The sequence below is a fragment of the Brachionichthys hirsutus genome, unplaced genomic scaffold (assembly GCF_040956055.1).
Source record: "Brachionichthys hirsutus isolate HB-005 unplaced genomic scaffold, CSIRO-AGI_Bhir_v1 contig_847, whole genome shotgun sequence".
Taxonomy (NCBI): Eukaryota; Metazoa; Chordata; class Actinopteri; order Lophiiformes; family Brachionichthyidae; genus Brachionichthys; species Brachionichthys hirsutus.
Genome location: NW_027180362.1, coordinates 43,299 through 57,586, shown reverse-complemented (window position 1 = coordinate 57,586; position 14,288 = coordinate 43,299). Strand labels below are relative to the sequence as shown.

The 14,288-nt window shown below is 37.1% G+C and overlaps 4 protein-coding genes across 4 annotated transcripts; 2 read left to right on the top strand and 2 right to left on the bottom strand.

Annotated features, from left to right (window-relative positions):
* Positions 1-877: 877 nt before the first annotated feature.
* On the bottom strand, positions 878-1,716 carry LOC137914078 (hemoglobin embryonic subunit alpha-like). The gene is made up of 3 exons (XM_068757697.1): positions 1,603-1,716; positions 1,281-1,488; positions 878-1,082 (listed from the first exon to the last, which is right to left on the bottom strand). The coding sequence occupies exons 1-3, from the start codon at positions 1,698-1,700 to the stop codon at positions 954-956; spliced, it is 435 nt and encodes a 144-aa protein (XP_068613798.1). The 5' UTR covers positions 1,701-1,716; the 3' UTR covers positions 878-953.
* Positions 1,717-4,481: 2,765 nt separating this feature from the next.
* On the top strand, positions 4,482-5,239 carry LOC137914073 (hemoglobin subunit beta-like). The gene is made up of 3 exons (XM_068757693.1): positions 4,482-4,593; positions 4,704-4,926; positions 5,029-5,239. Exons 1-3 carry the CDS (start codon positions 4,502-4,504, stop codon positions 5,155-5,157), a joined length of 444 nt encoding a protein of 147 aa, XP_068613794.1. The 5' UTR covers positions 4,482-4,501; the 3' UTR covers positions 5,158-5,239.
* Positions 5,240-7,971: 2,732 nt separating this feature from the next.
* Positions 7,972-12,390, bottom strand: LOC137914062 (hemoglobin embryonic subunit alpha-like). Its single transcript, XM_068757681.1, has 5 exons — positions 12,316-12,390; positions 10,775-10,801; positions 8,646-8,771; positions 8,324-8,531; positions 7,972-8,100 (listed from the first exon to the last, which is right to left on the bottom strand). The coding sequence occupies exons 3-5, from the start codon at positions 8,741-8,743 to the stop codon at positions 7,972-7,974; spliced, it is 435 nt and encodes a 144-aa protein (XP_068613782.1). The 5' UTR covers positions 8,744-8,771; positions 10,775-10,801; positions 12,316-12,390.
* On the top strand, positions 11,760-12,424 carry LOC137914063 (hemoglobin subunit beta). The gene is made up of 3 exons (XM_068757682.1): positions 11,760-11,860; positions 11,971-12,193; positions 12,296-12,424. The coding sequence occupies exons 1-3, from the start codon at positions 11,769-11,771 to the stop codon at positions 12,422-12,424; spliced, it is 444 nt and encodes a 147-aa protein (XP_068613783.1). The 5' UTR covers positions 11,760-11,768.
* Positions 12,425-14,288: the final 1,864 nt, after the last annotated feature.

The window sequence follows — 14,288 nt, the reverse complement described above, 5'->3', positions numbered from 1 at the left end:
TTAACAAATACCCATAAATAATATTTAGATGCATGAGGAACAATAATGTTCAAATGTGGTAAAAGTGGATGCATTATCTTAAACAAGTTATTAAAGGTGAAAAATCTAAAGATCTGTCTGAATGTGATAGAAATAAATAAACATGATAAATTCCAACAATATTAAACAATGTCACCATTAGAGTCGCATTAACAGATTAACGTCTCTGCATTTTGTATGATTTTTCCTTTGAATGTTCATAACGTGACTATTTTTTATGGAAGACATGGAGAGAAACAAAATTAAAGAAATACATTATTCAGCTACAGGCTATATTTCTAAGTGTTTCACTCAAAGTATAGCATCCTGCTTGATGATCAACATTATTTATTCAGTAATAATAAGATGATAAAGAAGAAAATATAGCCTAATACAACGATGAGATTTATTAGTCATTAATTAATAAACAATGAATTAGTTGATATTTTAGATTTGTAAAAACAGACAGCATTTAATGTTTTCTAATGTATGTAGCTTATTTTTGTTTCAATGGAAAGTGCCGGTTTGCAACTATTGATAAATTTGTCTTTGGAATACTCTCATGATCATTTTGTAAATAAAACGATAAATTATTTCATTTCAAAAGTCTATCAAAAAATGAAAAAAAGCTTTGAAAATGTCGACAATTTGAGGCACTGGAGCAAAATATATGTTTTACCTGACATGCTGGCCTTCACTAAAATAAAATACTTTAAATGCTGTTCTAAATTTGCTAATAAAATCAATGCTGCAGGTGGAATGCTAAGTGTAAAATTTGACTGTTATTTGGAATTCTGTTTATCGCAAAATTGTAACTTTTGACAAAAAAGCAACAGGAAAAGAAAAAAACAACTTCTCATTTTTGCTTTCATGCATTTATTAATCATTCTGCATTGCAAGTGAATACTGCAGTTTCCATCATCTTCTGCTGCAGTTTATCTGTATTTCTCAGACAGGCACAGAGCCAGAGAAGCCAGGAACTTGTCCATGGCCACATGGACCTGAGGGGTGAAGTCATTGGGGAACATGATGGCCATGACCACGAGGATGCAGTGAGAGAGGATCTGTGAAAGAAGACAAACAGATGTTACATTTAAAGGCTTTTAGCTCTCCATCCATCAGACAGTTCCTTTAATATTCATGCATGGCAATAACAACAATAAAGATTCTTCTTCTTCTTCTTCTTCTAAATGGCACCAATAGATGGAGCTCCGAGAAAGCATCATATGTATTAGCATTCTTCAGTCACACTGGTTCTGTACCTTGAAGTTAGCGGGGTCCACACGCAGAGTGAAGGCATGCAGCTCACTGAGGCTCTGGAGACCTGCTTTCATGTCTTCGATTTGGACCACAGCCTCTGCAACGCCACTCATCACAGTAACTCCGTGCTTCTTGGCAGAGGCAGAGTTTGGGCTTTTATCCTTCCAGTGGTCAAAGTAAGTCTTTGTTTGCGGGTACACAGTCAGCATCCTGCAATAACAACAGTAACAATACTAAAAACTCTAATAATAACAGTAATAATCTCTACATGAATCATTGCTGGACCAGATTAGGCCAACATCAGTGGTATTTTCTCAGAATTACCTGCACACTGCATCGGCACCGATGTCTTCCGACTTTCCTGCCACCTTGCTCCAGAAAGCTCTGACGGCATCCTTGTCTTTTTTAGTGAGACTGGTCATCTTGTCTTTGAGTTTTTGCCTCAATGCACAGTTGAGCAGAAACCCATGGGGTTTTATGGTTTAAACAGATCACGGGCACGCCCTCTGCAGCCTACAAGATAGGCTGCAGAGGGCGTGCCCAAAGATCAGACACACTTAACTTTGCTCGGGTCCAGGAAAGTAACTTATTGATTGACATTGGTGCAATTTGATCAATGTGTGACACGTTCAATATTAATAAATCTAGAATAGTCAGGTTGGGGAGGGCTCTATCAAAACTGAAATTAAAATGTGACCAACTCTCTACTTTCGTCTTCTGCTTTGTATTCTCTAGCCTCATTATCGCAACCTAAAGGGTCACAATTTTGTTAATTAAAGTTGCAGGATGGTGCGCTGATCGATGTCTGACTTTACTCTCATTGAAATCAAATATTTCTGCATTTTTTCCACATTTGTTTGTTGTCAGCAATGTTTGTGTGTTTGGATACTAAGACCACCTGGGCAGGTGGGCTTAGCTGTGTGACAGGGCATAGTGCCCTGCAGGGTGGATACGCTCGGGAGAGACAAATATATTTTTTAGAAAGCACTCGCGATGATACAGCATGGAAAAAACATTGAAGTAGATCTCATAAATTTGTTTCAGCAGTTTTTTTTTATAGACTTATCTGTCATTTAGTACATATTTATTTCTTTGAATTTCTTCCAAATTTACAACAAAGGGAAATTTGAATCACAGATTGGGATGAAAAGATCGGCTCTTAACCTCTGAACTATAACAGTTAGGCGTTTCGATGTGAAATCGAGGCTGTGCAGTATTTTGATGTTGTTATCTTTCAGTTGAGGCAAATGTGAAGGCTGGAGTCATATAAGGTGAAGTTTTCTATGATATTTATGTGCTTATCTGAGGGAAGGCCTGGTGCCTTCAGGGTGGATATGCTAAGAAGGAGATAAAGATATTTTTTAGAAAGTAGCAGTGATGATACAGCATAAAAAATGTGTATGTGTATGTGTGAAGTAGACCTCCTAACTTTGATTCAGCCATTTGTTTCGACTGACCTGCCTTTTTTCTACATATTTATTGAATGAAAGTATTAACAGATCAGTACAGTGACATCACATTTATACGCAAGCTTCTGAACAACAGAATGCATTATGGGTGCAACAGTCTATATTCAGTCGTAAAATAGCAATGAAGGCCTTCACTGCATGTTTTCATTTATTAAGGAATTTTGCATTTAAAATTAAAAGCTACAGATTCTCTATCTTTGATATGGTCCACCATTGCTGGCTAATGAGTACTGGTTAAATTTAAAGGCACATCAAGAAATATAATTGTTCATATTTCTGTCACGTCAGCTGGAAACACATTTACATCTGACTTAAGATGAATGTTGATCATTTTAGCTGAGAGCTGTGTGAAATTTATAATATATTTACTCATAAAAATCAGTTTCAATTCATCTTTGGGTGACTTACGACTGGGGTCAACTATGGTGAATTTTTCTGCGATACTACTTGGCTTATCAGAGGGAAGGTCTGGTGCCTTCAGGGTGGATACGCTCAAAGGGAACAAGATATGTTTTAGAAAGCAGCAGTGCTGATGGAGCACAGAAAATATTTGTATGTCTAATGTAAAGCCTTGTCACTTTCATTCAGATGTGCTAAAAAAAAATGGAATTATCTGTCCTGGAAAGTGACGTCACATTTATGAGCAAGCATCTGAACAACAGGAAACATTATAGGTGCAACAGTCTATACTCAATAGCAAAAAGTAGTGATGAGGCATTCAATGCATGTTATCTTATAATAAGGAATTTTGTAGTTAGATTACAGTCTGCGCTATTTTTTGATAAATTCTGTCTCCGTCTTCAAGATGCTCCATATTTGAGTTGATCTACTATTGATGACAATTGTTGAGTATTGTTTATATTTAAGGCCACATCAACACTTATAATTGTTCATATATTCATCATCATACTTCTGTCACATCAGCAGAAATCAGATGCATATTGAATTTAGCATATGCATCCTAAATTTGAAATGAAAATTTCAAACAGAAATTCAAACAAAATTCACATAGCTCTGGGGCAGCTGGGGCTCAGTTGGTAGAGTGGGTCGTCCAGTGATCACTAAGTCAGTGGTTTGAATCCCAGCGCTGACTGTCTGCATGTCGAAGTGTCCTTTGGCAAGACACTGAATCCCAAATTGCTCCCACTGGGTCTAGCAGCGTCTTGCATGGTATGCTGCAAACATGATGCATAGCCAGACACAATCTTCTGCTTCTGGGGAATCTTAGCCTCAAATCTGATTTGCATCTCTCTGACAAAATGTCAGGAGATTAAATTTCAGTTATTTGTTCAAAGTCACCAACTATTTTGTATTGAGGGGTTTAACCTTATGTTGTATAATTACTGTAAGTTCCCTGATTTTGATACAGAAACTCATTCTGTCACGCTACACAAAATTATTGGAGCTTATTGATGCTCAGCATTATTTAGGATAATCTCATTTCCTGTGTGCTGACGTTCAGGACAGAGATAGTTTTGTGGAAATTCACAATTCATCACAGTCTAATTTAATCTCTGTATAGAATACAATCAACTGGACTTGTAAGAAAAGCTTGAAGACTTTTCCCTGCACCCTAGAGGTTTCTTCAAATCAGATACACCAAAGTGTCTAGTCTTGTCTCCAACACACCAGGTTCAGACACCGCCCAAGCCTGTCACATGCTTCTGGGTGGAGAGCAGGACTGCTTTAAAAGTTGCATCTGGTACCAACGAACACATTTCCAGACTTGAACAGGAAAGTCTAAAGCCAGCAAAATGGTTGAATGGACAGACATTGAGCGTGCCACCATCCAGGAAATCTTCACCAACATGAACTATGAAGAAGTGGGACCTGCGTGTCTCGCCAGGTGAGGCATGCATTCTTTGTTGCATTAATATCAACTAATGATCAGGATTATAGAGACTTAAAGTCACTTCATCTGACTTTGGATCATGTATGTTTCCACATTTTCCTCAGGTGTCTGATTGTCTACCCGTGGACTCAGAGATATTTTGGCAACTTTGGAAACCTCTACAATGCCACTGCCATCACAACAAATCCAATGATAGCAAAACATGGAATTACTATTCTCCACGGTCTGGACCGGGCTGTGAAGAACATGGACGACATCAAGAACACCTATGCTGAGCTGAGTGAGCTGCACTCCGACAAACTGCATGTGGATCCTGACAATTTCAGGGTAAATTGGATGAATTGTGTTATTAAACTATTCTATGATTGTTCTGGAAGCCCCTAAACGTTCAAATATTTGTGCTAATGTTTTCTGATTCTTGTGTTGCAGCTGCTGTCTGATTGTCTGACCATCGTGATTGCTTCAAAGATGGGTAAATCCTTCACCGGTGAAGTCCAGGCAACTTTCCAGAAGTTCATGGCTGTGGTGGTGTCCGCCCTGGGAAGACAGTACCACTAGAGCTGCAACAAAGAACCATCACATTTCTCATTTCCTCAAAAGCTTGTTATCATGGTCTCTAAAACAAATAAACAATCAGCATATTAAACAGAGTGCTTGTCAGTAATTACCAAAAGAACATGAAATAATGCATTTGAGATGCAAAATAATATTCTAGAGTGTTGTTCAGACACATGATCTAAAAACGCTGCTGAAAAAATTACAAATATTCTCCAGGTGAAAAGCAGTAAATAAATAAATCATGAATAACATGAAAATTGATGGACCTCAGTATAAAAAATATGGGTTAACAAATACCCATAAATAATATTTAGATGCATGAGGAACAATAATGTTCAAATGTGGTAAAAGTGGATGCATTATCTTAGAAATGTTATTAAAGATGAAAAATCGAAAGAAGTGTCTTAATGTGATAGAAATAAATCAACATATGATAAATTCCAACAATATTAAACAATGTCACCATTAGAGTCGCATTAACAGATTAACGTCTCTGCATTTTGTATGATTTTTCATTTAAATGTTCATAATGTGACTATTTTTCATGGAAGACATGGAGAGAAACAAAATTAATGAAATACATTATTCATCTATATGCTATTTATTATATGTTTCTCTCAAAGTATAGTGTCCTGCTTGATGACCAATACTATTAATCAAATGAAAAATACAACTACTATTACTACTAACAATAATAATAATAATAATAATTTCTCAGTCACAAAATCATTAAATATTTGGTAACAAAGGTTATACACTATTTTGTTTAGTTAATTCATAATTTGAATGCGGAAAAAATGTGACAGCACTCGAAATGATTGGAACCGTAATACGCCCCCTCGTCCAATCATGGTCTGGCGCGTCCTCTACTGGTGAACTGAGGTTACAACCGTCTCTGCATTTGACTACGGGCCACGTTAAATACAGGCAATTGTATTTCTCATATCAACAATCGTATTCATATAAATTTAAAATCAAAGATTTAGGACGTATGACCTTGTATGATGCTATTCAGGAAACAGAAGTTTTTTCCAGAACTTGTGTTTGTATGTGTCTCAAAACAGGTGTAGTCGAGTCGAGGTTCAGTCACCGCCCAGAAAGGGTCACATGCTGCTGAGAGGAGAACGGGACTGCTTTAAGTGCGTTCCATCTGGTCCAGTGAGCGCATTAAGTCGGCCACATGCTTGAATGGGACCTGCAACTCCGGCCAGGTGAGGCATGCATTATTTATTACCTCTGCCGGCGTTTGTCTCTGTCTGCCTCCGTCCGTTAGTAAGATAAATCAAAACGTTCTGGACGGATCTGGATTCATCAATTACTTATTTTATATATTCTAAGTAGGGGTGGGACATTAACGCGTTAATTACAATTAATTAATAAGAAGGACGTTAATTAATTCAAAATATAGCCCCTTCTCCAAAGGTTTGTCGGTGTTATTTATTTTTAGTTTTGGTAAGGATTGGGGGCATTTTTTTTGTTTTTTTTAACTTTTTTTAAATAGTTTTTAAACTATTTAAAATATAGATTTTTTAAATACTACTACATATATTTTTAAAAAACAGTTTTTTTTAAAAAATATATGTAGTTTTAGAACTGTAAATACTGTAAGGAAATGCACTGAGATCATCTAACCATAGACCGTGGTTCGCCTGGTTGGTTAGTTGTTGCGTCAAGAAAGAAACTGCCACCCTTCCAACGTGCCACCAGAGGACGCTGCTAACCGCGCTACCATGGCATGTTTGTGAACGTACAAAAAAAAGAGATTATAATTAGGTAAAATGAAAATGTAATAACACTGTTTTCATATTATTATGTTACAAATAATAGATGAAATTATTCTATGGGTTGGAATCTCATATGTAGATTGGGGGGAATCCCACTCACGTGTGACACCTTTAATGTTCAAGGTGGATACAGCAGTGATGCTTGGATATTCATCAGCCATGTAAATGGAATCAATGCTTTTCACCAAGAAAGTCAAAGCTGCAAAAATGCATGATGTGAAATTTTACAGCAACAAAGCAACGTAAAGACTTCTCAAATCTCGCTCAAATCTGTGAAAAAACCCGGACCTGCATCAACAGCAGAAGACAAAGAAAGAGTTTTGTGATTGTTAACACATTTAAGTAATGTCCTCATAGACCTCAGCATGTTTGAAGACAGGTGCGATCCTTTCAAGGAAAAGTTATCAGCGACCAGGGTATGGCAGGTGCCAGGGTAGACCTTGTAAGACTTTACATCGCCTTTTCACACTCTTGTATCGGTGCAGTTTGCTGTCACACATACGCTTCTCGCTATGTAAGAAAAAAATGGATGGTACATAGTAGGAATGAGTGAGATCAAATGTTGCTGTTCAATTCACTTCAGTACACATGTCAGAAAGTGAGCTATCAATAACATAAGTATTGGACATAAAATGACATTTCCTTATGTGCTCTGACCGCCAGAGCCAGAGGTTTAATTGACTACATAATTAACAGTGGGAAAATGGGGCAAGTCTACAATGTGGATCTCTGTTAGAGAAAAGGTTTGGATATATTATTATTGGTTAGAATTTCAACTGCTGACTTTGTCTATATTTGTCACAAGACCCTTTAATTATAATCAAACAATTGCTGTAGGTAATGTTAATTTTAAAATGTGACCCAGTTATTTGAAATGATCTTTATCGCTTAATTGTATCTTTTGACACAAATCATCAAAAAGCAACAAGAAAAGAAAAAAAAAACATATGCACATATTTGCATTCATGCATTTATTAATCATTCTGCATTGCAAGTGAATACTGCAGTTTCCATAATCTTCTGCTGCAGTTTATCTGTATTTCTCAGACAGGCACAGAGCCAGAAAAGCCAGGAACTTGTCCATGGCCACATGGACCTGAGGGGTGAAGTCGTTGGGGAACATGCTGGCCATGACCACGAGGATGCAGTGAGAGAGGATCTGTGAAAAAAGACAAACAGATGTTACATTTAAAGGCTTTTAGCTCTCCATCCGTCCATCCGTCAGACCTTGCCTTTAATTATCAGTGTCCTCTCCTCACTCTGATCTTTCAACTTACAGGTTTAACTAAATCTGGCTCTTTAAACTCTAAATGGCACCAATAGATGGAGCTCCGAGGAAGCATCATATGTATTAGCATTCTTCAGTCACACTGGTTCTGTACCTTGAAGTTAGCGGGATCCACACGCAGAGTGAAGGCATGCAGCTCACTGAGGCTCTGGAGACCTGCTTTCATGTCATCGATTTGGGCCACAGCCTCTGCAACGCCACTCATCACAGTAACTCCGTGCTTCTTGGCAGAGGCAGAGTTTGGGCTTTTATCCTTCCAGTGGTCGAAGTAAGTCTTTGTTTGCGGGTACACAGTCAGCATCCTGCAATAACAACAATAACAATACTAAAAACTCTAATAATAACAATAATAATTTCTTCATGAATCATTGCTGGACCAGATTAGGCCAACATCAGTGGTATTTTCTCAGAACTACCTGCACACTGCATCGGCGCCGATGTCTTCCGACTTTCCTGCTACCTTGCTCCAGAAAGCTCTGACAGCATCCTTGTCTTTTGGAGTGAGACTGGTCATCTTGTCTTTGAGTTTTTGCCTCAATGCACTGTTGAGCAGAAACCCATGGGGTTTTATGGTTTAAACGGATCATGACCACACCTGGACCAGCCTACAAGATAGGCTGCAGAGGGCGTGCCAAAAGATCAGACACAGTTAATATGAGATAAACAATAATGGAAGTAAAATGTAAATTAACACGGCAAGGACACATATCAACATTTTCAAGAAATTATTATGCTATGTAAAAATTCCTATATTTCAGATGAGGTTAAAAAATAGCAAACAATGAGCATGCTGAATTTACAACAATTAACTGGCAGCAGTTTTAAACATAATACTGTACTAATTCAATTTTCAGTTCAGTACATTATTAAAAATAAATATAAAGTTATTTATCATATTGCAAATTGACAATATAATACTGATGATAATGTTGTCAGTAAAGTACGATATAGTTAGAGCATGTAAAGTGCAAATGTCCTATTTTTATAATGCTACCAAGAAATGACAAAAGGACAATGTTTCTAATTCATTTAAAAATCATGATGATTAACATTAACACAAGAAAAGTAAACAGCACAGAAATGGACATTGCTTTTGTCATTAAAGAAGCCTGCTGATTCGAAATGAACTGACTCCAATTTTTCTGATCATTTGAAAGACAGAAGGAAAAGAAAAATGGATCTATTTCACTGTAATATTATTTTAAACAAACACTGTAATGAAGATAATCTCAAGTCACATCAGAAAGCTCAACAGTTGTAGCACAAACAACAAATGTAGAACGATTGTAAATGTCCATGTGGAAAACACAGAGCACTGGGATAGACTGAGCCCATGTTGCACTCATACAACAGTGACCATTTATGATTTAATTATCTTCTGCAAAGGCAGCAGTGTTGTTTTGATTTCAGTGTAAAATACAAGTTGTTCAGTTACTTTAGTTAAAATAGCAGAGCAGCCGAGAAAGCCTCACAATTCCTTTTTGACCAATTTGAGAAAGTGTGCCATTCCTGAACTTTTTTTTTGTTTCGTTTTTTAATTGAATAAAGTTTATTTCGAACATAAATGATTTCCACAGTTTGGGTGAGGTAAAATATGATTTAGATGACTCATAATCATTTACAAAACATCTGTCTCTCCTTTGTTCAATATGTGTATATTTAACATAAACATAAAATAAAAAAATGCTTCAACCAAGTAATATTATTAGATTTCACAGTTACATGATGTAATGTGATCACATAAGTCTTGGTTTCCTGCCAATTCATGTTAAGGTTTGTTCTTAACCCTTATCTAACCTCCTATGTCGCAGCATACAGCGGTGAGGGTGGATCCGCACAAAAGAACATATAGATAAGCTCTGTAGGCTGATATCTATAGAAAAGCTCCAAACTGCTGACTCATTTAACGTAAAATGACAATTCTGAGCAACTAAGTAGAGCAATGATGATGTAATGGCATCAGAGAACCATGCAAAACAACGTTCTCCCAGTAGTCATTGCAATCTTCATATTTGATTTGGTCCACTGATGATGGCAGCTGATGAGAATTGATTTCAAAAGACACATTAACAACCATCTGACTGTTCACACTTCTGTTCCATCAGCAGGAATCAGATGCAAATCTCATTTTGGCTGAAGGTATCTTCAATATTTTCCCCAAATAAAACACAAAATACTTATTTTACTGACTAAACGATTTAACCTGTAATGACCTACATATCTAACACTTTGGAGAGAACATTTTTGCTGCTATGACCTGGTACAAATGTGATGCACATCCAAGCACCAGTTTCTTTTACTGTAATACTCCGTAGCTATCATGTTTCAACCATCATCATCAAATCCCACCAAATATTTTCTAGGAAATTCAAGTCACGTAACTTTAGAATCTTCCAGGAATTCTTCTGAATCCAAGTCTCAGTTGACTCTTTTATAGGATGTCTGTCCCTTTGGAATGTCCAGTGATACACATCCTTCAATTTCCTCACAGATGGCAAGACATGTTCCTCAAGAATTTCCTGATGCTTTGAGGAATCCAACTTACCCTCCACATCCTGCAGGGGTCCAGTGCCTGAGGAAGCAAAGGAGGCATCATGCTTCAATGAAGGTATGGAGTTCTTTTCAAAATATGCCTTAGTCTTCCTCCTTCAGACAAACTGCTCATCCCTAGCCACAAGAAGTTCCAGTTTCATTACTCAACAGACCACTATCCTAGAAATATCTGCATCTTGGCTATATTTGGTCAGCAATTGTGTGTGTTTAAAAGTTCAGGCATGGAGCCTTTGTACGAAGCCTAAAGAGAGGGTACCGAAGGAAGTTCCTGCTAAAGTAATACTATGTAGGCGGGCATAGTATTTTCACATCTGTTTTACAAGGATATGCTTTTATATGAGGGACACTTCACAGGTGGTTAAATAATTTCGAGTGCAATCATTCGTTGTTGCATTTTATGTTGAGTCTGTCAAGCTTTTCAACATTTTCTTGTGGGATCTGTTTATGATATAAACAGCTGCTAAGTAAAATATTCAGACAATAAACCTAACATTTAATGAGGCTTGAATAATATTGCTTCCACTTGTATAACGAATTGTAGCAGATGTGCCAGTTTCCATCCTAACAATAGATGCTCCATCTTTACAGGCAGAGTTCTGCTCCTCGATTCCGTGATTATAAACTCCTGTACTTGACAATCATCTCTGCAATTGTCTGCAGCCCACATGGAAATAAAACTAGTTACATTTCTCATGCCAATAATCACATTCGTTAGTCATTCTAACAGCAAGTTTTTTTTAGGCCAATCTTTTTAGGCAAAAACATCCGTTTGCTAACATTCAGCAAACAGATGTTTTTGCTAAACTTCACAATTAAACAAGTGTCTAGGTGTGTCTCAAAAACAATCTTGATGCTGCAGATGGGCTTCAGACACCGCCCAAACCTGTCACATGCTTCTGGGAGGAGAGCAGGACTGCTTTAAAAGTTGCATCTGGTACCAACGAACACATTTCCAGACTTGAACAGGAAAATCTAAAGCCAGCAAAATGGTTCAATGGACAGAGTTTGAGCGTGCTACCATCCAGGAAATCTTTGCCAACATAAACTATGAAGAAGTGGGACCTGCGTCTCTGGCCAGGTGAGGCATGCATGCTTTGTTGCATTAATATCAACTAATGATCAGGATTATGGGGACTTAAATTTACTTCATCTGACTTTGGAGCATGTATGTTTCCACATTTTCCTCAGGTGTCTGATCGTCTACCCGTGGACTCAGAGATATTTTGGCAACTTTGGAAACCTCTACAATGCCACTGCCATCACAACAAATCCAATGATAGCAAAACATGGAATTACTATTCTCCACGGTCTGGACCGGGCTGTGAAGAACATGGACGACATCAAGAACACCTATGCTGAGCTGAGTGTGCTGCACTCCGACAAACTGCATGTGGATCCTGACAATTTCAGGGTAAATTGGATGAATTGTGTCATTAAACTATTCTATGATTGTTCTGGAAGCCCCTAAACGTTCAAATATTTGTGCTAATGTTTCCTGATTCTTGTGTTGCAGCTGCTGTCTGATTGTCTGACCATCGTGATTGCTTCAAAGATGGGTAAATCCTTCACCGGTGAAGTCCAGGCAGCATTCCAGAAGTTCATGGCTGTGGTGGTGTCCGCCCTGGGAAGACAGTACCATTAGAGCTGCAACAGAGAACCATTATATGTCGATCATCTCAGTAAAGGCTTTTTGTCATGGTCTATAAAGCAAATAAAACAATCAGTATATTAAACAAGGTGCTTGTCAGTAATTACCAAAAGAACTTGAAATAATGCCTTTGAGATTAAAAAGAATATTCTAGAGTGATGTTCAGACACATGATCTGAAATATGTACAAATATTTTCCAGGTGAAAAACAGTAGACGATAAACCGTAAACAACATGAAAATTTAAAGAACTGGGTATAAAAATATGGGTCAACAAATACCCTGACCTGTACCTAAATACCAACGATATTAAACAATGTCACCATTACAGTCAAATTAATAGATTAACATCTCTGCATCATCTATATTTTTTTCTATTTGAATGTTCATAATGTGACTATTTTTATGGAAGACATGGAGAGAAACAGAATTAAAGAAATACATACATTATTCTTTATATATTATAAGCTACCGGTATCTATTCTCTCAAGGCATGGCGTCCCGATCGGTGGCAAACATTAATCATCAATTGAAAAATAATTAGCCATGTATTGTTATTTATTCATCTGCTTGAAGATGATCTTATCTGCCTTGGGGTTACGGGCCTTGCCGGAGCCTATCTGAGCCGACTCCGGCTAAGTGGGGTACACCCTGGAGAATGGGCAGTTCATCGCAGGGCTACACAGAAAGAAAGACCCCCGCTCACTGTTACAAATCATTGTGGACTAACCGAAGTTGCATATTTTTTGGTGGTGGGAGGAAGCCAGAGAAAGCAGAAACATTATTATTAATATTAACTGAAAGAACCATATTTTATATGTTACTGGCAATTTACATGCAACATTGGATAAATGCAATGGAAACAGTGTGGTCAACATTTATTAATCAATTAAGAAACACAATCTAAAACCTTAATAAACCATTAACTAAAGAGCTGCGTGATTACATAGGTGAGAGCTTAACATTTTAAATGTATACAAAGATAGTCACTTAAATTAAAACTTTCAAATCTTATAAAAATTGCTAAAAGTGAATATGAAAATTGTGAAAAAATCTTGTGAAAGTAATAAAGGTTTTGACATCAATAGCCTACACAGTTTTTTGTCAAGTAATTTGACTATAGGAATAATAACCAGCACTTTATATTGACATATATTATTCTGATATTCACATCTTACATGCCACATCCTTAATAGACTCCAATCAGTCACTTACTGGTTCCCTGACAAATCCTACTCACATGACTGCGGCGCAGGCGGCTACACCAGTGCTTTAAGTCATTTCATTTCAGTCATTCAACTAAATCCTGTTAAATCTTAAAAGTACAGAGTATTACACAGATACACCCCAATGTTTCTGTACAACCATACAAAATACCTCCATGTATAAAAAGACAAAGATCATAGCAACATAGCCTTCATTGTAGACATCTTTCTCCCTCACACTGATGATAGTCATGTGTTAATATTGTCACCATAGCATACAGTGTCACAGCCGATAGGAGAAATATATCTGAGATTATTCTGGGAGGTGTGGTTGACTACTTATTTGCCTCTTGCAGTTAAAATGGTGCAATATTTTAAACATTGCATGGGAAATAAAAAATCTTGATCAGCAGAGGTGCTGAATTGAGTTGGAATAAAAAAGAAAATATCAAAAATATTCTAAGTAAAAAATGTTTTTGTATAAATATCGATATACTGTTTAAATGGGAATGTCTGTCTTACATTTTTGTAGCACCAATGAGCCAGTTGATGGAAGGCCACATATATGAGAAAGGCGGCTTTTGTTATTCCAAATTGATGTGATGGTCACACACACATTGCGGTGATATGTAAAAACTATTTTACACATTACAA